Source organism: Lycium barbarum, chromosome 8, assembly GCF_019175385.1.
Source record: "Lycium barbarum isolate Lr01 chromosome 8, ASM1917538v2, whole genome shotgun sequence".
Taxonomy (NCBI): Eukaryota; Viridiplantae; Streptophyta; class Magnoliopsida; order Solanales; family Solanaceae; genus Lycium; species Lycium barbarum.
In genome coordinates, this window is record NC_083344.1 from 133,484,571 (window position 1) to 133,508,596 (window position 24,026).

At 39.5% G+C, this 24,026-nt stretch overlaps 3 protein-coding genes and 1 pseudogene across 4 annotated transcripts; 3 read left to right on the top strand and 1 right to left on the bottom strand.

Moving 5' to 3' along the window:
* Window positions 1-1,616: 1,616 nt before the first annotated feature.
* Window positions 1,617-3,016, top strand: LOC132608386 (uncharacterized protein PB18E9.04c-like). Its single transcript, XM_060322411.1, has 2 exons — window positions 1,617-2,886; window positions 2,973-3,016. The coding sequence occupies exons 1-2, from the start codon at window positions 1,617-1,619 to the stop codon at window positions 3,014-3,016; spliced, it is 1,314 nt and encodes a 437-aa protein (XP_060178394.1).
* Window positions 2,946-4,509, bottom strand: LOC132607620 (uncharacterized). Its single transcript, XM_060321711.1, has 2 exons — window positions 3,967-4,509; window positions 2,946-3,478 (listed from the first exon to the last, which is right to left on the bottom strand). The coding sequence occupies exons 1-2, from the start codon at window positions 4,012-4,014 to the stop codon at window positions 3,080-3,082; spliced, it is 447 nt and encodes a 148-aa protein (XP_060177694.1). The 5' UTR covers window positions 4,015-4,509; the 3' UTR covers window positions 2,946-3,079.
* Window positions 4,510-5,177: 668 nt separating this feature from the next.
* On the top strand, window positions 5,178-6,822 carry LOC132607621 (uncharacterized). 2 transcript variants are annotated; one of them, XM_060321713.1, is made up of 5 exons: window positions 5,178-5,388; window positions 5,469-5,540; window positions 5,658-5,772; window positions 6,273-6,408; window positions 6,506-6,822. In XM_060321713.1, the coding sequence occupies exons 1-4, from the start codon at window positions 5,337-5,339 to the stop codon at window positions 6,376-6,378; spliced, it is 345 nt and encodes a 114-aa protein (XP_060177696.1). In that variant the 5' UTR covers window positions 5,178-5,336; the 3' UTR covers window positions 6,379-6,408; window positions 6,506-6,822. The 2 variants fall into 2 exon arrangements, with proteins under 2 accessions (XP_060177696.1, XP_060177695.1); XM_060321712.1 differs by having other exon boundaries at window positions 5,180-5,388; window positions 5,469-5,578; window positions 5,657-5,772.
* A 1,125-nt stretch (window positions 6,823-7,947) lies between these two features.
* LOC132605536 (eugenol synthase 1-like) lies at window positions 7,948-14,133 on the top strand (annotated as a pseudogene).
* The last annotated feature ends 9,893 nt before the right edge of the window (window positions 14,134-24,026 follow it).

Here is a 24,026-nt window from a genome sequence, read left to right on the forward strand (position 1 = left end):
GTCATATAATATTCTAGTCTGGATAAGTCTCATCTTTCAAAAGTCAAATATGTTTGATTTGCTGAGAATTGGAACATTTTGTATTCTCAGATAAGTATTCAACAGTGTTATCAAATACGCGAATTTTGATCAGAATGGAATTTTCTGTTCTTTTCCCTTCTTTTTATTGGTTGTGAAAAGCAAATGGATAGCAAAAGAAAAATTCAAACAGAGAATTGGAGGTATGCAGAATCTGCTTTTTTTTTTTTTTTTTTTTTTTTTTTTTTAAAGGAAGATGTTTCTGCAGTTTTGATGGTATATAATTGGACTACGGGAGTCGATGGTCAAAAATTAAAGACAAATTCCTCTGGATCTTCATGGAATTTTTTGTTTATCAGAATCAAAATTCTTGCTTTCTTCGATGACATAATCCATGTTTGTGATATTGCTTCTTGAATGATGCAAAATGCCTTTGTTGTGGTCACAAAATACCCTGTATTGGAAGTTCAAGATGCACCTGTTTGATGCCATCATGCATTGTGTTGTTTGTCTGACAAAATACATGCATGGCCTTTTCTCTGTCCTTCATTCCGTGACTGTTATATTCTCTTAACTTTTTTTTTTTTGATGAGTTAATATTTTATTTTTTAAAAAATGAAAAAAAGTACCAAGATGGTACAGGATACAAAAGTCCTGACTACCATCTCTGACACGACAAAACTACTAATCTCCTATCTCTGGCTGTAATGGATGTTCTATTGCTGTGTCTGTAAGAAATGATTAGGTATTTTCTAAGTTGCTCGAACTCGGTGCGGTTGCGGATGTCCGATCAGGTTCCCGGATCTAGCGGTCGGATCCTTCTTGATCAAAACTTTAAGATGCGGGGATATAAATCCAGGTACGGATACGGGTGCGGGGATTCGACATGTGGAAGCGCTTTTCGAGTGCAAATGCACTGGTTAGTTTGGTCTCTACTGACGAAAGATTTATGTACTACTTGAGAGAATATTCTCCCTTCGTTGGTTCGTCGTGCGTGATATTCTTGTGGTGTTTTTTGCTTAAACAACTAGGTCAGGAAAGACAATCTCTTCCTATGAATTTTGCTGTTGTGCTTTGCTTCTTGGAGAGGGTATCTTAGACCTGATAGCATACAGTTGAACTTAACAAATTTAGGGGTCTCTTGTTTTTCTTTTTACCTTTTCCTTTCTTTTCAACCTCTCTTTATGATGATCTTTGACAAAGAAATATGGTTTGCCCTGTTGTAAGGTTGGCTGGCTAAGGCAAGTGTGTTCTGCTGGTCGCATTGCTGTGCAATTCAACTTTCGCTAGGACAAGAATATTAAGCGGAAAACGTGTAGGAGATGAAGTTAGAAATTGTTTATAACATCATAGAGCTGGACAATGGCCAAAAGGCTAGGAAGTATACTTTAATGGTAGATCTTCTAAAGAAACTGTCATCATACACTTCCAGAAAACGTTTATTCCTCGAGATGGGTAAAGAAGCAAAGTAATGTCAGAAATGTTCCAAGGTTTCAAAAGGAAACCTATTTATATTAGTGTCTATGGTCATTTCATATCAAAACCATAGAATCGAAGTAACAAATATCCATTTCCTACACAAACAACATTCTTGTTAAATGGCAACACGGAGGTCATCATTTCGCTTTCGCCTTCCCTGGTCTCAAGATGAACCAGCTTCACCTGCAGCACCAGCAACCCAACCATCTACTCGACCCAACGCCAGCACGGCTCCCTCTCCAGCAACTCGCCCGGCTGCACCGGCCACCAGCACGACCAATCTGTCCACAGCTGAAACACCAACTAGTAACCAGCCAACCGACTCCATGAAAAACACCACCCCTGGAATTCCTACTTCACCAACTCAAGCTGGAACCAAGAAGAACAATCAGCTTCCCAACACAAGCCTTACTCCACCTCGCCCTATCGAACCCTCCACTACAAGCACGAGCCTGACTCCTGCTACTCCTACCACTGCTGAAACCCAAACCCCTCTCCAACCCTCGAATATGAACTCTACATCCACAAATTCTCCAGCGAGGTCTACGTCTCAAACTACTACCAGTAACCCCTCTACACCGAAGAGACCACCATTTAGGCCTGCAGGGGCAGCTCCCTCTCCCAAGAATCGGGCATCCAGGAGCGAGTCTCAACCCACATCACCACCTCAATCAACTAATAAGTCCCGTATCTCATCTCCACCAGCTTCACCATCTGATTCAGCAACTAAGTCCCACGTGTCTCAATCTCCGTCTTCATCTCGCCCAGCTCCTCAATCACCAGCTATCACTCCAACATCCTCCCCTACACGCAAGGTTCCCCAGGTCCTTTCAACTAAAACAAGCCAAGAGTCTTCAAAGCCATCCGTTGTAAAAACTCAAATGCAAGAAAAGAATCAGGCAGCTAGTCTGCCAACATCGCCACCCAAATCATTGCAAGAGATCCCAGGGCCTTCTTCCAAATCCAAACAAGTACGGTCACCCATGCTGGATAAGAAGGAACCAGCAGAACAAATGGAGCTTCAAACTAAGAAAGCAACCATGTTAGATGAAGCAAAAGCAAGTTTCATAGACAAGGCAATGCAACCTTCGGAAGTATCAGTGCTGAAATCCGGCACTATAGAAGGGCCATCTGAGAAATCACATTCTTCCAGTGTCACTGGTGAATCTAAGATGCTCAAAGAGTCAGCTAGTAACATTCAGGAAACCAAGGAAGTGGTGCACGAGACAAGAGGTAAGGCCTATGGTGCTGGAGCAGATATAGTGAAGCTAGAGGAGGCTACTGAAGATCACATTTTGGTTTGTAATGGAAGAGAAACGAGAGGAAGTGCATCTCAGACGAGGAACAAAACTATAGCCACTGGTTCTAGTCAGAAAGCTGCAGCATCCAGTGATCCAAATACTCCTCTACATAAAGAGATGAAAGATAACATCTCAAAGGTTCTTAATAGAGTAGCACTTGGAGATGGCACGCAGGAAACTGGGAAAACACCGGTGAATGTGATCACTCTCGCAGGTGATAATAGAGGAGCATCTATGCAACTTGGTTCCGACTCATCCACGAAAGGAGGGCGAATCCACATTCATAGAGGATACAAAATCAACCCTGATGAAAGTGCTGATGCAACTAGAGATGGGGAGGGAAGTTCAAAGAGAAGAAGATCAAAAGATGCAAAGGCTATGGAGGATAAAACGGTAGCTGCATACGTGAATTGCAATGCACAGGGCATCAACAACTCTATTTCATTTAACAGTTCCATTACACAAAGAAATCCAGGTGTGCATATGTCGATCCCACGTATGCCTTCAGAACCTGTACATTTAGGTGAGGAAACAGGACAATTTGAGGCACACAAGGCAGAATCCAGTGTTACACCTGCCAGAACAATCAGAAGAAGATGTCTCAAAGGCCTTTTCCTTGAATCAAGTGATTCTGATCCAGATAAACCTGAAAAACCTCGGCGACATGGTTGTCGTGTTGGCTGCAATGAGAAGAAGAAAAAAACAAGATAAATGTTCTATTACAGTTGTTCTTGGCAAGGTGGAAGGAAAAGAGTTCCTTGTATACATATCTAATACTAATCTGTGTGTCAAGCAAATGTAATAATATGCGAGTGATCCATTAAATTTGCCTGTTTGCTCTACTTCAGCAGATTTTGTCACAAAGGGAATAGGTAGAAATCTGAATAAAAGCTACCTGAGCTAGAAACAGAACAAATAAAGAGCAAAAAGAATACCCTTTGTGATTTAAAGGGCAATGGTATTTCTTTCTTGTTGACAAAATGTAAAAGTAATTAAACATTCTACAAAACACTGTTTTTGCAACTTGAAAGAGTACTGCAACTTACATAGAAGACAAAAGCCTATACATTAAAATATATGCAATTTACATAGAAGACAATAGCGCGGATAGCTATTAGTAACAATTATGCTTCTAACCCAAAATTTAGCACCTTGAACCCTTTCTTACCAAATGGATAAGTGTGGTGGCTTCTAATTTCCCGAAAGAGAAAACCATTAAAAAGATGGAGCAACTGTTAGACTAATACTGAAACTTCACCCTTTTTTTTTTTTTTTTTTATTACTTAGGGGAAGGGGAAATGGGGGAGGGATTACAACGTGGGGATTCGAACCCTCACCAACAAGGTGAAAAGTTCAGGTAATCAACCAACTGAGCTACTAGATTCAAACTTCACCTTTCTAGTTATCATGGAAAAAGGAAAAAAGAAGAAACGAACTTTAATGAATGGCTGTGAAAATATTAATGATTACTGTTAATTCTCCTTTCTCTTTGTTTCTTCCAATAGAGTCTTATTTACATTGTTAAACTTAGTGCGACTAAGATATATAAAATGATGTTTTTGTTGATAAATAGTATGTAATTTATATTTATATTCATATTTATACTATAAAAGAAACAACAGTAAGGGATCACTGATAAGAAGTATTCACTGATAAAAAGCTGGTGTTGAACAAACGAAAAAATGGTAAACTTTCCATTATTATTTAGTTAATTTCTTTTCTTATACTTACAAGAAGAATACCTATCTGATATGCTAAAACCATACCTTAATACAAAATCTGACTTTGAATTGTAGGAAAGAATCCAAATTCAGAAGTTACTAGCTAGTATTCCCTCCGCCTCAATTTAAGTGTCTTACTTCTTCTTTTTCTATCAACGTAATTGAAATATGCACCTGGAATTCAATCACATTGGTATAAAGAGCCGGAAAGTTCAAAAGAATGTTTCTTTCTATATTTATATTTAGTAAGTTGACAATTCAAACATCCTACATAGTAAATTTAAGACCACAAGATTCAAATAACTTTTTGCTGCTTTACACATTTTTTATTTATGAACACAAAATTTAAAAAAAAAAACTTTTATTTCTTAAATTCCGTGTCAGATAAAATTAAGACACTTAAGTTGGGACGGAGAGAGTATTAGATAAGCTTGGGTTCCTCACTCTGTCACGTGAAGGTTGTTACATACGTAGCAATTTTTGAGCATGAGAGTTTACATGACGTGACGACCTATAGGACATCCATTTGTAAATTACATATTTTTTCTTTTCATTTATTGGTACTTATCTTCCAAATTTCAACTCGATCGTCACCCTGCCCTGCATGCATATCTACGTGCTGCTCTAGACAGTTCCACACATATTATATATTCAATGTTTGTTTAGAGATAACATTAGGAATCAAGCAAGTGCCCATAATAAAAATATTAATTTGTCTTCTAGTAGCTTTATAATACAGATTCTTTTCAGTAGGATTCACAAAGAAACTGAGTACACCACCATCAACTGCTTCAAAGAAACAAGCAAATAAGTAAAAATGGGTTCCCTTCTGGCAGGTTGGGACTCTAATATTCTTGATCCCCAAGTTGGTAAGTTACTTTAATCTTCCTCTTATACCTTATAGTTTTGTGACTTTTAGTTGCGAAATAATTCGTTTTTCCCTTTGCAGTGAAATATAAGAGAAACAAGTCATTAACAAAGGAAGAGACAGAGGCATTCTGGAGATCCAAAAAACATAAAGAGGAAGATACTTCTGCGCTATCCCCTCGAAGCCAAATTTTACTTTTCTAATTTATAAAGGATGTATATATGGTGTGATATTAATTTCTAGTGGCTTATACTGTGGCTGTTATGGGACAGGAAAATAGTAGCTTTGAAGATGCTGCTAAGACATCGTTCGAAACATCAAACTCCGGGGAGATTTTGGGTATGGACAGTGAGGACACCGAGAAACTAATCAAGAAACATGGCTGGTATGTATGTATATATATATATATATATCAGATGTATCACTTTGGAAGTTTGGAACTTTGGTGAATGAGTTTATGAGAAGAAGTAGGGTCAATAGTTTAATTAGTAGTATCTAGGCTGTAACAATTAGCAACAAATTAAAAATATGTTTCACCTCACAAGTGCTCTCTGAATCAGGCTAGATAGTCTCCTATAACTAGGCTAACTTATAGATATAGTTTTTTCTGCAGAGTATCATAACCGTAAAAGATGCACTTCAATCTTCATATTTCCTTGAGTTCGCTCCCAAAAATATAGCCATCCCTGCCCTCTTATATCAGTCCAAAAGTAAACTTGGTCATATATATATGGTGTGAAAAGTATTTGCGCAATCATGTCTCTTAATAAATTATAGTATAATTTAAGGTATATACACTGACAGTAAACAAATATAACTTATTGATAAATTGTAGCAAGTCCCGATCGAATATGTGTAAATTAATGTTGGATTTTATGGCTGTAGGTGGGTAAGTAGCAAATGGGCACATTTGAATGAACCGCCAGTGCTACCACCAGATGAGGCTACTTACAAGCATCTCTCACGCTTCAAACAACCCCAAACTGGATAATCAACTCAATAAATTATAGTATAATTTAAGGTATATACACTGACAGTAAACAAATATAACTTATTGATAAATTGTAGCAAGTCCCGATCGAATATGTGTAAATTAATGTTGGATTTTATGGCTGTAGGTGGGTAAGTAGCAAATGGGCACATTTGAATGAACCGCCAGTGCTACCACCAGATGAGGCTACTTACAAGCATCTCTCACGCTTCAAACAACCCCAAACTGGATAATCAACTCTGCATCGATCGTTTGGCGTTGGGAAAATACTACTTTCTTTTAATGTTTTGTAACCTAAATAGTTAAATTTTGATACAATAGTTTGAAAGGACAAGTATGTATATATCTTGGTTGTTTTAGGTGTTTCTTGAGCTTGTAAAACTAAGACAGAGAGTACTGCGCGAGGTTTTGAGGAGTGATTAATAAGGGGTTTTTTTTTTTGTCCTTCTATTGGTTTTCGTTTTTGTCCATATTGTTTACTCCCAACTTATTCAATTTCGATATGATGGGGCCTGGAAGGTGGCGAGAATAATACTCTTTCCTTTCTTGTGTGTAATTTGATGTAAAGATGCTTGTGAATCAAGTGTGACAACGACAATATTGTATAAATTGGCATATTGTCTTTTAACATATTTTAACAGCAAAGAAATTTAATATTAGCAGTAATATAATAAATGATTGTTATACTATGCGTCTAAAGTCACCGACTCTTATAACTACTACTCTATTAATCACCTATTGCAGCGATTAGGTTCGTTTTCGTGTTGTCCTCACCTCAGTCAGTGTCAACATTCATCCGTAATTTGATAAACAATATCTGCATGAATCATATAAGTACTTTGCTTATCCGGCATGCCTCTATTTTCAAGCAAACCCTGATTACGTATTACCAAACCAGCTAGCAACTCCATATATACATAATGACCTTCCCCTGGCCACCCATTTGTTTCCTTCCTGGAGGAGCTAAGTTTTCCTACTGGCCTGAACCTGAAAGAGGGGACCATAAGGAAAGAAATTTGTGTTTGAATTGCTTCATTTTATTTGCTGATGTTAACGTGTCTCATTTTTCCAGAACCCATCTCATTGCAGCCCTCTCCAGCTCTAATTTTATTAAATTGAAAACATAATGTGATACATATACTCCGTAGACAGTAGCTAAAACCTTCCATAATACACAGTTTTTGACCCAAAGGATTCTTCATGTGAAGGGTTCCTTTGTAGCATGGAGTTGCGGAGAAGTGTTATGCTCACCTTTATTATTGTAGCTACAAGATAAATGGTTCAAACTAAATTAAAATAAATAAATATATATATACAGGCACAGAGAGTCAACATTTCTTCCAAAATTATATCCAAACATGAAATTGGACAAGACTGGTTTGCAACCGAAATGCTGCCTAATAATCAGCAAAACTTGGATTTATGGGGGAATTAGTTGGTGCAAAAAGGTCATATTGGTAAATTGAACCTCCGGCCAGCAAGTGTATAAATTGATAAATTGCTGCATCAATGCATGCTAGATGCCCCAAACCAAAATAAACTTCTCCAGCTTGCTTACTGCTAGTGTCAATGGCTGAGGAGAGCAAAGTTGTGATCATTGGAGGAACTGATTATATCGGAAAATTCATAGTGGAAGCAAGTGCAAAATCTGGGCACCCACCTTTGCATTGTAAACATGTTGAGAGTTTCAAGAATTATGGTGCCACTAACTTTATAGTTTACTGCAATCTAGCTACCTTTAAGGGAAACCAATTAAAGGAATGAATTTGAGGCAAAATTCTTGCTCCTTCAGGGTGATTTATAGGATCATGAGAGCTTGGTGAAAGCTGTAAAGCGCAATTGGTAATATCAACAGTGGGATGGCTGATCAAGTTAAGATCATTACTCCAATCAAAGAAGCTGGCAATATTAGGGTTGGTTTAATTTCTAGTGTTCATTTCCCATAAACTCATTGGCGAATGCAGGATTAAGAGTCAGTGGGTTCTGCTCTTTATGTATGTGCCATATTTTTTGCATCTAGTCTATAAACTGAGTATAAACATCTTCCATAAGTTGGCATTTGTTCATTTTTTTCTGTTCCACTTAATAGTTAGAATTCTATGTGAAAACAGAACTCAAGATTTCTTGAATCCGAAATCATATATAGTTGTGAATGTGACCTGTAGGAAATCAATCTGTGATCTGTATTGATGTATGAAAGTCATTATATACAAAGTAGGTATCTCATTAGCAGCATAATACTAGGCTAAATTATAGGACCTAATTACTATACATAAGAAAGAGAATATTTACAATATTTACGTAGACTTATTACATAGTCTATCACACCCCCGCAGTCGAAGCGGGAGGTTGTCGTATGCTTAGACTGTCCCTGAAATCATCAAAGAGCACGCGCAGAAGACCTTTAGTGAAGATGTCTGCGATCTAGTAACGGGACGGGACGTGCAGAACACGGACTTCTCCACGGGCAACTTTCTCACGTACGAAATGTATGTCCATCTCAATATGTTTAGTGTGTTGGTGCTGAACTGGGTTACCTGATAGGTATATGGCACTAACATTATCACAATAAACCAATGTAGATGTCCGGATGGGACAACGGAGCTCCAACAGAAGGTTGTGAAGCCAACAGGACTCAGAGACGACATTAGCGACGCCACGGTATTCGGCCTCGGCACTGGACTTAGACATAGTAGGTTGCCGTTTCGATGACCATGAGAGGAGATTATCGCCAAGGAAAACACAGTAACCGGATGTGGATCGGCGAGTGTCCGGACAACCACCCCAATCTGCATCTGTATAAGAAACCAGAGAGGCAATGGAGGATTTGTATAGATGGAGACCAAACTCAATAGTACCTTGAATGTATCGGATTATGCGTTTAAGAGCATGCATATATGCAACCTTTGGATCATGCATGTGAAGGCATACTTGCTGAACCACATAGGAGATATCTGGTCTTGTGAATATAAGGTACTGCAACGCGCCGGCCAACTTGCGATATTGTGTGGGATCATCACAAGAAGGTCCGGCTGTGGCACCAAGTTTGGCTTTTGTGTCGACCGGTGTCTGACTCGGCTTACAGGCAGTCATGCCCGCACGCTCTATAATATCTGTTGCATAATTTTTCTGAGAGAGAAACATGCCGTGTGAAGTCCGGGTAACAGCAATACCCAGAAAATAGCTTAAAGGACCCAAATCCTTCATAGCAAATTCGGCACTAAGCAGAGACATGATGGATTTTCTGAGGGCATCTGAAGAAGCTGTGAGAATAATATCATCAACATATAGCATAATGTAAGCAGTGTCAGAACCTCGACAATAAATAAAGAGAGAGTGATTAGATCGGCTATGTGAAAAGCCAATAGTAGAGACATAGTCTGTAAAGCGTTGGAACCATGCACGGGGAGCTTGCTTAAGTCCGTACAGCGATTTCTTCAAAAGACAGACATGATGGGAATGCTTTGGATCCTTAAACCCAATAGGCTGATGCATATAAACAGTCTCATTAAGATTACCATGTAAGAAGGCATTCTTGATGTCTAACTGATGAATGGGCCAAGAGTGTGCGAGTGCAATGCTCAAGACAGCGCGAATAGTAGCCGGTTTGACAACCGGACTGAAAGTCTCATCGCAGTCAACTCCAATCTGTTGAGACCTGCCATCACAGACAAGACGGGCTTTGTGCCTCTCAAAAGAACCATCATATTTCTTTTTATGACGAAAAATCCACATAGAACGAATCAAATTCACATCAATGGGACGTGGAACCAACTCCCACGTCTTATTTTTAATTAGAGCGTTATATTCATCAACCATGACAGCTTTCCAATTGTGGTCATTTAAAACACTTATAGGATTTCGTGGGATAGGCGAGATGGTGGTAGTGTTTAGGTTAAATGGTTGTTTGGGCTTGAAAATCCCATGTTGGCTTCTAGTGACCATGCGGGTGGGCTGCTGGGCAGGCACGGGTGGGGCAGTGGGGAGAGGCTGCTGGGCAGTGGCCGTGCGGGTGGACTGCTGGGTAGTGGGGGGGGGGGGGGGGGGGGAAGGGCGGCAGGCTGCTGAGCAGTCACGGGTGGAGCAGGAGGGGGGAGGAGCTGCTGGGCAGTGGGGGGTCGGGTTGTACCGAGGGAACGACGGGTGGAGTAGGCTGCGATAGAAAATGCAGGGTGTATGGAGAAATCCCATGGTCCAAGAAATCATAAGAAGTTTGGGTTAGGGAGTGCAACTTTGAGAAGGGAAATTGAGTTTCCTCAAAGATGACATGCCTTGATATGATGATTTTGTTGGTGGATAAATCATAACATTTATATCCTCTATGATTCAACGGATAGCCCAAAAATACACACGGGGTGGATCTTGCTTGTAACTTATGAATAGTTGTAGATGGGAAAAGTGGATAGCATAGACACCCAAAAACTCGGAGATGAGAATAGGAGGGGGTTCGTTGATAGAGAACTTGCGTTGGTGATTTATACCCAAGGACTTTGGTGGGAAGGACATTAAGGAGGTATGTGGCCATTTGGAGAGCATGATGCCAAAAGGAGGGGGGCATGGAGGAGTGGACAAGAAAAGTGTGCACTATGTTGTTAATGGATTTAATTTTTCTTTCCGCTTTGCCGTTTTGAGGAGAGGTATGGGGGCAAGAAAATCGAAAATTTAAACCATTGGAGGCGCAAAAAGATTGAAAATGCCCATTGGCGAACTCCCGCCCATTGTCACATTGAATGTTTTTAATGTCTCTTTCGAATTGAGTCCGTATTAATGCCTTAAAAGATAGAAAAGGGGAATAGACTTGGGACTTGTTAGAAATTGGAAAACTCCAAAGAAAATTACTATAATCATCAAGAAAGAAAACATAATAGCGGTGCCCATTAGAACTTAAAATAGGAGATGTCCATAAATCACTATGAATGATATCAAATGGCATAGTAGTATATGACAATGAATCATAAAATGACAATTTAACATGTTTCCCCAAAGTACAAGAGGTACAAAAAGAAGTTCGGGCCCTATTACATTCAATTAAGGCATTACTATGAAGAGAACTAAGGATAGCATTTTCCGGATGGCCGAGTCGGGAATGCCACAAACTAGGTGATGCGGCAATGAAGGTGGATGGTGGAGTGGTCCGTTTTGTGGCAGTCATAGGATACAATTCCCCGGTGCTCTCACATCTCATTAGGCGGCTCCCCGTCGGTAAATCCTTCACAGAAAACCCAAGAGGATCAAACTCAACAGAAACATTATTGTCCTTAGTGAATTTACGTACGGAAATAAGGTTTTTAATGAGTTTTGGAGCATGCAAGACATGTTGGAGACGTAATTGGGGATTAGGTGGGGGTAGACACGTATGACCATAGCCACGAATTGGAATAGGGCTACCATTACCAACAATGATTCCAGAATTATTGCTCAAATTAAAATAAGACGTGAGGGTACCTGAGTTGGCAGTCATGTGGGAAGTCGCTCCGGTGTCCATGTACCAATTATCATCCGGTTATGTATGGATAGAGTGTGCATGACTGCCTCCACGTCTGTTGGAGTGTACCCAGAATACGTCGGACCATGCATGGAATAGGCCTGCTGAGGCCGTGGACCCGCACCGAGAATGCCGCTGCCGGGCCGCGGTGTGGTGGGACACTGCTGCCACGGTCTGGTCGGATACGGGCAGGGAGGCAGTGGCCACTGCTGGGGCGGCCAGGCTGGCCAATAGCAGCCCCCTGCCGGTGGCTGTCCCGTCGGCCACTGACCGTGACTGGTCTGTCCGCCACCGCCACGGCCGGATTTCCCGCGGTTGGTGTTGTTGTTGTTGTTCCCCTTTCCCTTGTTCCTGTTGGAATTCCTGCCACGATTATTATCACGACGGTTAGTCGAATTAGTGTTGCCGCCAGGTGGCGGGGAGGGAGTATCATTATCAACAAGCAGAGCCGCGGGACTAGAATCGCGGGCACGTTCCTTGGCTGCGGCGTCTTCGAGCTTGAGTCTGGAGCACACTTCAGAGAAAGAGGGCAGCACATCCTTCTGCTGGATGGTGGTGACAACGTGTACATATGTCTTCGGTAAGCCTGCAAGGAGGCGCAAGACTAGACGTTGGTCGGACACCGGCGACCCCACGTTGGCAAGCTGATCCGCGAGAGACTTGAGCCTATTATAATAGTCCATAACTGAGCCGAAGTCGGCCATTTTTGTGGTGGTGAACTCGGTTTCAAGGTACGCTGCCCTTGAGTGCTTGTTGTCTTGGAAAATTTGAGCAACTCGATTCCAAGCCTTCTCCGCAACATCATCCGCCATGAGAATAGAGGTAAGAATATCATTGGATACGGTGGCGTATATCCATTGAAGGACCACCGCATCTAGCCGTTTCCAGAGCGGAAGATTAGCCGCCTTCGTTGCGTTGTACGCGGTGAGTTCAGTGGTGTCAGTTGGTGGTATGATGTGCTCAAGTACGGAGTGGACACGGGCTAGAACTTTGAATAGTGTCGCCCATTCGTGATAATGGCCGGTTTTCATGTCTAGAGTGATTGGGATTAAAGATTTCACATTCGTGACGGTTAAAGCAGAATGCAAATTTTTGTTGTCAGCCATTGAAGAGAGAAGAGGGAGGAGAAAGGGGGGGGGGGGGGGCTACGGCTAGGGTTAGGAGAGAGGGAGGTGGACGGCTAGGGTTTTGGATGCTAGGGTTTTTAGGAGAAACCTAGTCTGATACCATGTAGGAAATCAATCTGTGATCTGTATTGATGTATGAAAGTCATTATATATAAAGTAGGTATCTCATTAGCAGCATAATACTAGGCTAAATTATAGGACCTAATTACTATACATAAGGAAGAAAATATTTACAATATTTACGTAGACTTATTACATAGTCTATCATGGCCAACAGGACATTTTGATCTATATTAATACATTAAATACTAGGAAATATGTTCAAATCCTGGCTGGAAAATGGCCGAAGCCCTAGGATTAGGAAAGAGACCAATCTTAACTTTAGTTAGCAGGTGTCCTTATCTCCTTGATTTAGCTTTTTAACATTGAATAAGAACTTTTATGGCACATGGTGAATTATTGACATATCATATAAGGAAGGCATGATATACTTGTAGCATTTTTCTCATGTTGTTATCTTAAAATCTCAAGAGATTCTTGCCTTCAGAGTTTGGGACTGAAGTGGATAAGACTAATGGTGTTGACTGTTGAGCCAGCAAAGTCTACATTGGCTGTAAAAGCCCAGATAAGGAGAGCTATTGAGGCTGAAGGAATACCTTATACCTATGTCTCCGCAAACTGCTTTTCTGGTTATTATCTCCCAACATTGGCCCAGCCAGGAGCCACTGCTCCCCCGAGAGATACAGTCGTCATTGTTGGTGATGGAAATACTAAAGGTATGCAGATTTTTGTCTTCATCATTGAAAAAACAGAACAAGTTCATTGCCAAAAGTTTAAAATTTATACTTATCCTGCTTTCCTTTTGCGTGCAGCTGTGTTCAATGAAGAACATGACATTGGAACCTACACAATAAAGCTGTTGATTACCCGAGAAGGATGAACAAGACCCTCTACATCAAACCCCCTAAGAACACCTATTCATTCAATGAGCATGTTGCTTTGTGGGAGAAGAAGATTGGTAAAACTCTCAAGAATATTTACATTCCAGTGGAACAAATTAAATTCTGAAACACATCCAACGTCAGTTAAAACTTATTTATCCCTTTATGAATCCTTAATCAATATTGTACTTTCATTTGGTAATCCTGAGATGTCTCTATTTCTTTGTTCTTTGTGGTGGCAGAATGCCCAGTTCCAATCAATGTTGCATTCGCTAATTAGCGTCTCATAATGATGCTACCTCTTAGTCTGCAATGTAAGCTACGTATGTTGATTGCTTATTCCCTAATTATATTTTTTACCAATACAATCATTTGTCTTACAGACCATGTTTATGGAGAGTCATACTTAACCAAAGATCTCGGGTGAAATTCCTGAATTTGGAGTCACAGTTGTTAGGGGAGCGCTTTACCCTCAATTTAGGACTTTCCGGCGCGAATCCGGATTAAGTCAGGTCTCAATGAGGGTGCCGGACACCGGGTGGAAACCAAAAAAAGAAAAAAGTAACGTCGGATTACCTTATAATATTTGAAATTTATTTTCCCCTTGTTTGCATACTAATCCTATTTTTGGAATAAACGCAGAATAACCAAAAACCTTACAGCTATCAGTGATTCTTTTTATTGATCTATATATAGACCCCTTTAGATTCCAGGGCTTGATGTATGACATTATAACTCACAAGTGTGAGAACGGACTCAGAGCTAACATTAATAAGAGCAATTTGATTGTGATATGGTCAATTATATTCAAGCTCGATTACTATTTCCTATTTTAAACCAGTCCATATTTGAAATCAGTCCATATTTGGACATTAGGAACAAAATATTTGTTCCCAATGTCCAGAGTGATTTGGTCTAAGCTATTATTAGTGTTCATCTAGTCAATCCTATAATTCAACTAATGAGTTTTTGTATAAAGTAAAGGCCTTAGTCTGAGCAGAAAGATCAAATAGAATTAAAAATGTCGTTAATTTTGCAGGGGCCTAGTTACCGGTTTGAAGACACCTTAGCTTTCTTTATACAGCTTAGTTTATTGATAAACATTAATTAGTTATTTATTGGCGAATAAGTAGTTAGGTTACTATTATCAATGTGTTCGTTGTCCCTATAAGGACAGGTAGAGTAGAGTTGAGCAAAAACGATTTTCTTGAATATTTTAAGTGGAATTAAAAACAAAGAAAGTCCACCATAACAATTCGAGAAGGGAAACCATCTAATAAGCTAAGACCAGAAGATTATATGAAATTCTCAACTAAGAAAATTATTAAATAGGAGTACGAAGAATATAACTAGAGGTGGCAACCGGTTTGGCCTTACCGGTTTTAACCGGTAACCGGACCGGTTAAACCGGAACCGAAACCGGAACCGGTTAACCGTTTAATGGTTTACCGGTCCGGTTCCAATATTTTGGAAACCGGAACCGGTTAAACCGGAACCGGACCGGTTAAACCGGTTTAACCGGTAAAAAATTAAAAAAAAAAAAAAACTAAAGTATATAAGTAAGTATATATAGTATATAGTACATATATATAAGTATATATAGTATATAGTACATATATATAAGTATATATAGTATATATATTAAGTTATACACATATATAAGTATATATAGTATATATATTAAGTTATACACATATATAAGTATATATAGTATATATAGTATATATATTAAGTATATATAGGTATATAAATATATATAGTATATATATTAAGTATATATAGTATATATATAGTAGATATGTATATATATATTAAGTTAGACATATATATAGTATATAGAATAAGTTATACATACATATATATTAAGTATATATAATATATATAGTAGATATGTATATATATATATATATATATATATATATATATATATATATATATATAAGTATATTTAGTATATAGTACATATATATAAGTATGTGTAGTATATATATTAAGTTATACATATATATAAGTATATAGAGTATATAGTACATATATATAAGTATATATATTAAGTTATACATATATTTAGTATATATATATATTAAGTTATACATATATATAAGTATATGTAAGTTATACATATATATGTATACGAAAAACACTATTCTGTATTGCTGACTTGCTGTTAGGCTGTTAGTCAGTAATATTTAAATTTTAATTATAAAGTTGTATAACATATGAAAATATAGCTACAATATACAAATAAATACTATAATATATATATATATAATACAAAAAACAAAAAAAAATAGATTTTAACCACTTCAAACCGGACCGGTTCCGGTTTGAGGTTTAAAACCGGTAAACCGAAACCGGTTAAACCGGAACCGGCCGGTTCCTTAACCGGTTCCGGTTGGAACCGGTTGCCACCTTTATATAACTACAAGGTCGCCTGCCAAAAACTTGTGCTCAAGTCATAAATAGTTCCTCCTGGGACATATTTCCTTCACGCTGCTTTTTCTTTATAAGTACCCTTGCTTTTTACTCAATTTAAAGTTTTCAGTCTCTTTTATCATTATTGTAACTTGCATTAGAAAAAGGCAAAGAATAAAGTGGTGGGCCAAAGAAACAGCAATTTTTTATTTTTTTTTATTTCATCTGTACTTGAAATAAAGGAAACTTTTTCTATGTACCTTTTATGCAGATAAAATATTTTCTGTACAAATCATAGTGCCAATTGAAAACCTACACATAGAGCAAGCATAAATGCATAATCATGTCTTGAGTTGGTCTAACTTAGTAATAACTCAACTTCTGCAACCGGAAATGGAGTCTCCACACTTCCTATTCCCATGCACACGTTAAGAATAATGTCTTCACAATCTTTAGGTGCGGACCGGTGGAATTTCAGGTCAGACAGAGCCGGCACATCAGATCTCGAAAATGTATGAGCTCATACACACGACGGGTCTAAAAAAGAAGGTCCTCGGTCTTTAGACCAAATAAATAGAAAAAGAGGCTACTTCGTGTCCGTGTAGGGAATGCGTATATGTCCCCAGCCCGTTTGGTGCGGACCGTTGGAATTTTAGGTCAACAGAGCCGATACATCCGATCTCGAAAATATATGAGCTCATACACACGACGGGTCTCAAAAAGAAGGTCCTCGGTCTTTAGACCAAATAAATGAAAAAAGAGGCTACTTCGTGTCCGCGCAAGCAATGCGTATATGTCCCCAGACCGTTTGGTGCGGATCGGTGGAATTTCAAGGCAAACAGAGTCGGCGCATCAGATCTCGAAAATGTATGAGCTAATACACACGACGACTCTAAAAAAAATTCCTCGGTGTTTAGACCAGATAAATGGAAAAAGAGGCTACTTCGTGTCCTCGTAAGGAATGCGTATATGTCCCCAGCGATTTGGTGCGGACCGGTGTAATTTCAGATAAAACAGAGCCGGCGCATCAGATCTCGAAAATGTATGAGCTAATACACACGACGGCTCTAAAACAAATTCCTCGGTGTTTAGACCAAATAAATAGAAAAAGAGGCTACTTCGTGTCCGTGTAAGCAATGCGTATATGTCCCCAGACCGTTTGGTGCGGACGGGTGGAATTTCAAAGCAAACAGAGTCGGTGCATCAGATCTCGAAAATGTATGAGCTAATACACACGACGAGTCTAAAAAAAAATTCCTCAGTGTTTAGATCAAATAAATGGAAAAAAAGCTACTTCGTGTCCGTGTAAGGAATGCGTATATGTCCCCAGCCCGTTTGGTGCGAACCGGTGGAATTTAAGGTCAAACAGAGCCGGCACATCAGATCTCGAAAATGTATGAGCTCATACACACGACGGGTCTAAAAAAGAAGGCCCTCGGTCTTTAGACCAAATAAATGAAAAAAGAGGCTTCTTTGTGTCCGCACAACCAATGCATATATGTCCCCAGACCGTTTGGTACGGACCGGTGGAATTTCAAGGCAAACAGAGCCAGCGCATTAGATCGCGAAAATGTATGGGCTAATACACACGACGGGTCTCAAAAAGGAGGTTCTCGGTCTTTAGACCAAATAAATGGAAAAATAGGCTACTTCGTGTCCGTGTAAGGAATGCGTATATGTCCCCAGCCGGTTTGGTGCGGACCAGTGTAATTTCAGGTAAAATAGAGCCGGCGCATCAGATCTCGAAAATGTATGAGCTCATACACACGACGGGTCTAAAAAAAAAGGTCCTCGGCCTTTAGACCAAATAAATGGAAAAAGAGGCTACTTCGTGTCCGTGTAAGGAATGCGCATACGTCCCCAGCCCGTTTGGTGCGGACCGGTGTAATTTCAGGTCAAATAGAGCAGGCACATCAGATCTCTAAAATGTATGAGCTCATACACACGACGGGTCTCAAAAAGGAGGTTCTCGGTCTTTAGACCAAATAAATGGAAAAAGAGGCTACTTCGTGTCCGTGTAAGCAATGCGTATATGACCCTGGCCCGTTTGGTGCGGACCGGTGGAATTTCAGGTCAAACAGAACCAGCGCATCAGATCTCGAAAATGTATGAGCTCATACACACGACGGGTCTCAAAAAGAAGGTCCTCGGTGTTTAGACCAAATAAATGAAAAAAGAGGCTACTTCGTGTCCGCATAAGCAATGCGTATATGACCCCAGCCCGTTTGGTACAGACCGGTTGAATTTCAGGTCAAATAGAGCTGGCGCGTCAGATCTCGAAAATGTATGAGCTCATACACACGACGGGTCTCAAAAAGAAGGTCCTGAGTGTTTAGACCAAATAAATGGAAAAAGAGACTACTTTGTGTCTGTGTAAGGAGTGCGCATACGTCCCCATCCCGCTTGGTGCGGACCGGTGTAATTTCAGGTCAAACAGAGCCGGCACATCAGATCTCGAAAATGTATGAGCTCATACACACGACGGGTCTCAAAAATAAGGTCCTCGGTCTTTAGACCAAATAAATGAAAAAAGGCTAGTTCGTGTCCGCGCAAGAAATGCGTATATGTCCCCAGCTCGTATGGTGCGGACGGGTGGAATTTTAAAGCAAATAGAGTGTCACACCCCAGTCCTGATGGGGCATGATGGGCACCCAACCCCTTTACTTAGAGCCGAGTGAACCCACTGGTTCTCAGTATACTCATAGTCTCACTGGGCTCTTAAATAACAAAATGAACTACATAATGAAATCTTTTCAAAACATTCCTTTCGTCTTTCTCAACTCAAGTAAAATCTGTAATCATATGAAATTTGTAACATAATGCATAATGATACATCGGCTTGCAGAGCCGCTTGTAAGGCTAACATGCTATATACGTGACTCTGTCTGCAAAGTCTCTAACATAAATCAATATACCATAACATAGATACTCTGACTCGGCAACACTCCGGAAGGAAATGAAGTTCGTCAATCCAGCTGGAACATCTTCTAACAATATCCTCTACTCATCTGTATACACCTGGGCGGCATGAAACGCAGCGTCCACAAGAAGGGACGTCAGTACGAGCAATGTACTGAGTATGTAAGGCATGAATAATAACATAGTAAGGGATGTAAAGTATGAATAATAACAGAATGGAAATATACAACATATCGTAAGATAAAAGAGTAACCTGTACATATGAATGCCCTTTTAGCGGTACCATGCATGCTTAGTGCTGCGGAACGTGCAGCCCGATCCACATATATACATATATATACATATATCCATAGTAATAGTTTCTTTGAAAAACATTTCTTTTTCATGTATATAGAAAATAGAATATATCATATTGCCGAGGCGTCGGCTCCGCTCCATTCAACCCCATACATCCCGCGTCCGGGATGATATTAACCGATGTGGGATTCGCCTAAACCAATGTGGGATTCGCCTAAGCCAAGCCTTACACTCACCCCCCTCCCCTTTGGGAACTCAGCGTCCTTGCTGAGGTTTGCCCCACCACTGGGTTTTCCCCACCACTGGGTTTACCCCACCACCGGCTTTGATACCAACTGATCAGGTGGTTACGCGTATATAACGCTCCTCCCTTTTTCCCATATTCCCCATTTACATATACATATATATAACATAAGCAGCATGCAGGACAGCCCAAAGAAAGTTATAACTCTATCGGAGTGACGTAAGGTCGGTAACCTCCGATTACATTATGGAATAATCACGATCGTCATGTCTCACCTTGAAGGAACAATTATTATAAGGTCAAACTATCAATGAAGAATAACATCAAGAGGAAACATAGAATAAGGTCATAAATCTCATAAGGCGTCAATTCATATACTTTGAAGTCTTTGGCAAATAGTGTCATTATCAAGGAATAAAATGGAGGATCAAGAAATAGCTCAATATTCTCATATTCGTATTGAATCCACAGCTAGAGACTTTCAAACATGAAATCGTTCTCATTATAATCATCATAGACATATTCTCATCTTGACATCATCGTTGTCATTACAAAAATATGTCCCTCGTTGTAGTCATAAAGCTTACAAAATCATAAACCTTCGTTTTGGAAAAATACAGACGTTTTGAAAAACATTTACGGGTTATCAGGAAGGAAATCATGCATTGGAATCATAGCCTTTTAACTTTTGAAAACAAGGAAGATATGGAAACATTTATGAAATCATAACATAGGAATCATGCCTTTGAAAGAAAGGGACGAGCCTTAACATACCTGTTCGACCTCCTATTAGCTACGCTTATTCGTCCGAGCTCGCAAGTCTACATTTAAGAGGAGTTATACTAACGTTAGACGCTTTATTGCACACTTGTTCTCGGTTTCAAATCAAACTATTCTATATTCTGTCGAAAAACGGGCAGCATCTCCCCTGTTTATATGCCTAGACCAAAATTACAATTCAGCAACCAATCAACAAAAACAACAATACCAACATCACAACACTATTATTCATACCAATATATTCCATAAACATCCCACACGATGTTTTTCAACATAAAACAACAATATGCACTTCCTTTCGTCCCAATCGAGGAGTATAATCTCATCAACACACTAAAAACATTAGATACCATCTTTACACATATAAATCAGCCCAGCCACACGGCCACAACATGTTCAAAATGTTATGGCCCGTACTTTCGCATGTTCGGAAAATTCAAAATAGTTATGATTTGTAAGGAATAAGGTCACATGATGATTTGAAGTAAGATATGTGTGCGTTGTTCATGAAGAATATTGATGTGGAAGTGTTGAGGAAGGCCAAGGGCAAAATTGGAATTTTGAAAATTAGTTTCGGGGATTACAAAATTTGATCCATAAGTCATTGGGCCAAAAACAAAATTATTAGAAGGCCAAGCCCAACCCATGAAGGGTGGCCGGCCATGGCCTTGTTTGGCCCAAATTTAACAAGTTGGTCATGTGATTAATCATGTGACCAACTAGTTAATAAAAAGGGGCAAGGCTTGTTAATTTTCTAGAATTTTCAAGACAAGAGAAAGAGAGAAAAACAAAAGAAAACCAAGAACACTCAAAGGGGCCATTTCGGGTTTGGCCATAGGAAATTCACCCCTCAAAATCTTGCTCCAAAAATTGTTTTCTTGTTATATTCCTACTAATTCAAGGTCCCTCTACAACTTGGTATAATTATTTCGGAAGATCGCCCATTGGTTTCGTCGTTTGGATAATTTGGTGGAGTGAAGAAGCTTGAAGAGGAAGGTAAGAATTCATCCCTTCTATTTATGTTATGAAGGTTTGTTTGTGTTGTAGTATATGTAAATGAGTAGAATGTATAGAAATATGGAAGTTTGCATGGCGGAAGTGCATGTGTGCAAGTAGCCGAATATATGTAGTGTAGGTATGTTGAATTTTAAGTTGTATTATAGTTGTGGTTAATGTGAGTTTGTACTGGAAATGAAAGTTGAATGAGAGTTGAATAAAGTTGAAAGTTGCATGTTGGTCGTGGCTTATATGTAAGGGAAATGGTGATGGAGTTGTTTTGTTTAATAAGTTAGTTGTGTTATTGTGATCCTTATAATGTTAATGAAGGCAAAATGGTTTAGGTTGGTGTTGAAATGAAATGTAGAAGGTTATGCCATTTTGGAATGATTTTATGTTATTGTGATAATGAAGATGTTAAGGTGCAAATTAGGATTTTGGTTGATGAACTTGGAAGGTGGAAATGTGTTATGAATAAGTAGGTCAAAAACTAGAAGTGTTGGGTGAATTATGGTTTCGATGAAAAAAATTTGTATATTTTGCGAATAAGATGGAAAACCATATGTAATGCCTCTAAATGGTGTTGGGGTGATCTGGATGAGTAAATAAGTAGGAAAACATCCATGTTGGGTTAAAAATGTGAAGTTTGTTGCAAGTCATCGCTTATGCATAAAGATGACTATTCATGTTAGTATGTGATTCTAGCCAATTGTTGATGTTGTTGTGGTTGTGGTTGTTGATATTTGAGCCGAGTTAAATTCTCGGGGTGTCACATTTATAGGGGAGGTGCTGCCGAAATTTCGGTAGACAAGTAGTAAACCAAGGATGAAATTTTAAGTCTCATGAATAGTAACTGGTAAAAGTGACCATTTGCAGATATTTGACGAAACGGGATTGGAGTTTTGACAAGCGTAAAGGGCAAGAAAGGTATGTGAAGCTATCCCTATTCTTTCCTTGGCATGTCCTAGATACACTAGGCTTGAATTTGGACCTCGGGGACAACTCTACCCTTCGGAATCCACGTCCGAAATCTTCCCCTTTTCTTTCAGTAAAATTGAATTGGTTAGGTTCCAAACGACTAGAAAAGTGATCTAAACCTCCAAAACATTTGCAGATGAAACCCGATTATCTTAAAACCCTCGTAAATGATATTATAAAGTTTAGCATACGTAATTTACATCCGCCACCTCAACTGACTGAGGTGGGCCCACTATTCCCGATTTTACCTCTTTCGTATCTATGACTTGTTTTCGAGCGGCTTTCAAAGAAATGTTTTAACTACTAAATAAAAATTATTTTAAATAATCCCTTAAGTCCTATAAACTAATTTGGAACATGAAAACGATCGTGGAAATATTATTTCTCCGTACTCCATCATGACATCCCAAATATACTTATTATGATTATGTCCGATTTCACTATTTCGATTGGTCATCTGATATGTCTTATTGAGTCTCTGGGAACGTATGATATTTTGTATTGCATTTAGTTTCTCACTACTCCACTCGTGGATGCCTCAATGCTTCCTTCACTGAGCCCGGGCCAGGATATGTTATCAAGCGTATTCCATTGCATTGTTCGCCGTGCCTCGATGTGAGGGGGCATGTATGACACGTACATGGGTCCGGAGTATGATGTGCCATGTACATATATTTTGATATCTGATGATGTGATGTGGTATGGCCGTTTGGTATGTTATGATGTGTTTCGGAGATATTCCCTACTCTGAAGTATGATGTGTTATGGCGCCGGAGACGGGGGCGCCCATGTTCTGTTCACCGAGTCCCATAGCGGGGCCGGCTTTGGCATATGTTTTCCGCATGCATTACTTATGACTTTTGATATGAAATTTTTGATTTCCTATGTATCTTGTTCATTCTCCGTACATTCTGTTCTGTCTTTAATTTTATTTATTACAGTCTCTGCTTTACATACTCAGTACATTTTCCGTACTGACCCCCTGTTCTTCGGGGGCTGCGTTTCATGCCACGCAGGTACAGACGCACGTTTTGCTGACCCGCCCGCCTAGGTTATCTGCTCAGCTGCTTGAAGTGCTCCTTTGTCCGGAGCCATATTTTGGTGCCGACTTTTTTGTTACATATGTATATGTTCATTCAGGGGTGCGACGGGGCCCTGCCCCGTCTTATGATTATGTTTTCGTTCTGTAGAGGTCTGTAGACATGTGATGTGGGTTGTGTATATGTTCTGTGTGTTTTGCATACGTTGGGGTTGTTTATATATTTTGTGACGGCCTTATCGGCCATCGTGCGTTATATCCACTCCTATACGCTATTTAGCGATGTCATTTAATTATTACAGCTGCTTATTCTGTTATTATGCGAATTTGGGATAAGGGTACGTAAGAGTGCCCAAATTGGGCACAAGTTGCGGCCTACGGGGTTGGGTCGTGACACAAAACACCCCATAAACACAACAACTACAAC

What these genes read in the sequence shown, in the direction of transcription:
- LOC132607621 (XM_060321712.1), top strand. Translation starts at nt 5,337, where the DNA reads ATGGGTTCCCTTCTGGCAGGTTGGGACTCTAATATTCTTGATCCCCAA. An exon ending in TATTCTTGATCCCCAAGTTG is followed by an intron (nt 5,389 to 5,468) that starts GTAAGTTACTTT and finishes TTCCCTTTGCAG; the next exon opens with TGAAATATAAGAGAAACAAG. An exon ending in TATCCCCTCGAAGCCAAATT is followed by an intron (nt 5,579 to 5,656) that starts TTACTTTTCTAA and finishes GCTGTTATGGGA; the next exon opens with CAGGAAAATAGTAGCTTTGA.
- LOC132607620 (XM_060321711.1), bottom strand. Translation starts at nt 4,014, where the DNA reads ATGGTTTTCTCTTTCGGGAAATTAGAAGCCACCACACTTATCCATTTG. An exon ending in CCACCACACTTATCCATTTG is followed by an intron (nt 3,479 to 3,966) that starts GTAAGAAAGGGT and finishes TTCTCATTGCAG; the next exon opens with CCAACACGACAACCATGTCG.
- LOC132608386 (XM_060322411.1), top strand. Translation starts at nt 1,617, where the DNA reads ATGGCAACACGGAGGTCATCATTTCGCTTTCGCCTTCCCTGGTCTCAA. An exon ending in TCAGAAAGCTGCAGCATCCA is followed by an intron (nt 2,887 to 2,972) that starts GTGATCCAAATA and finishes GATGGCACGCAG; the next exon opens with GAAACTGGGAAAACACCGGT.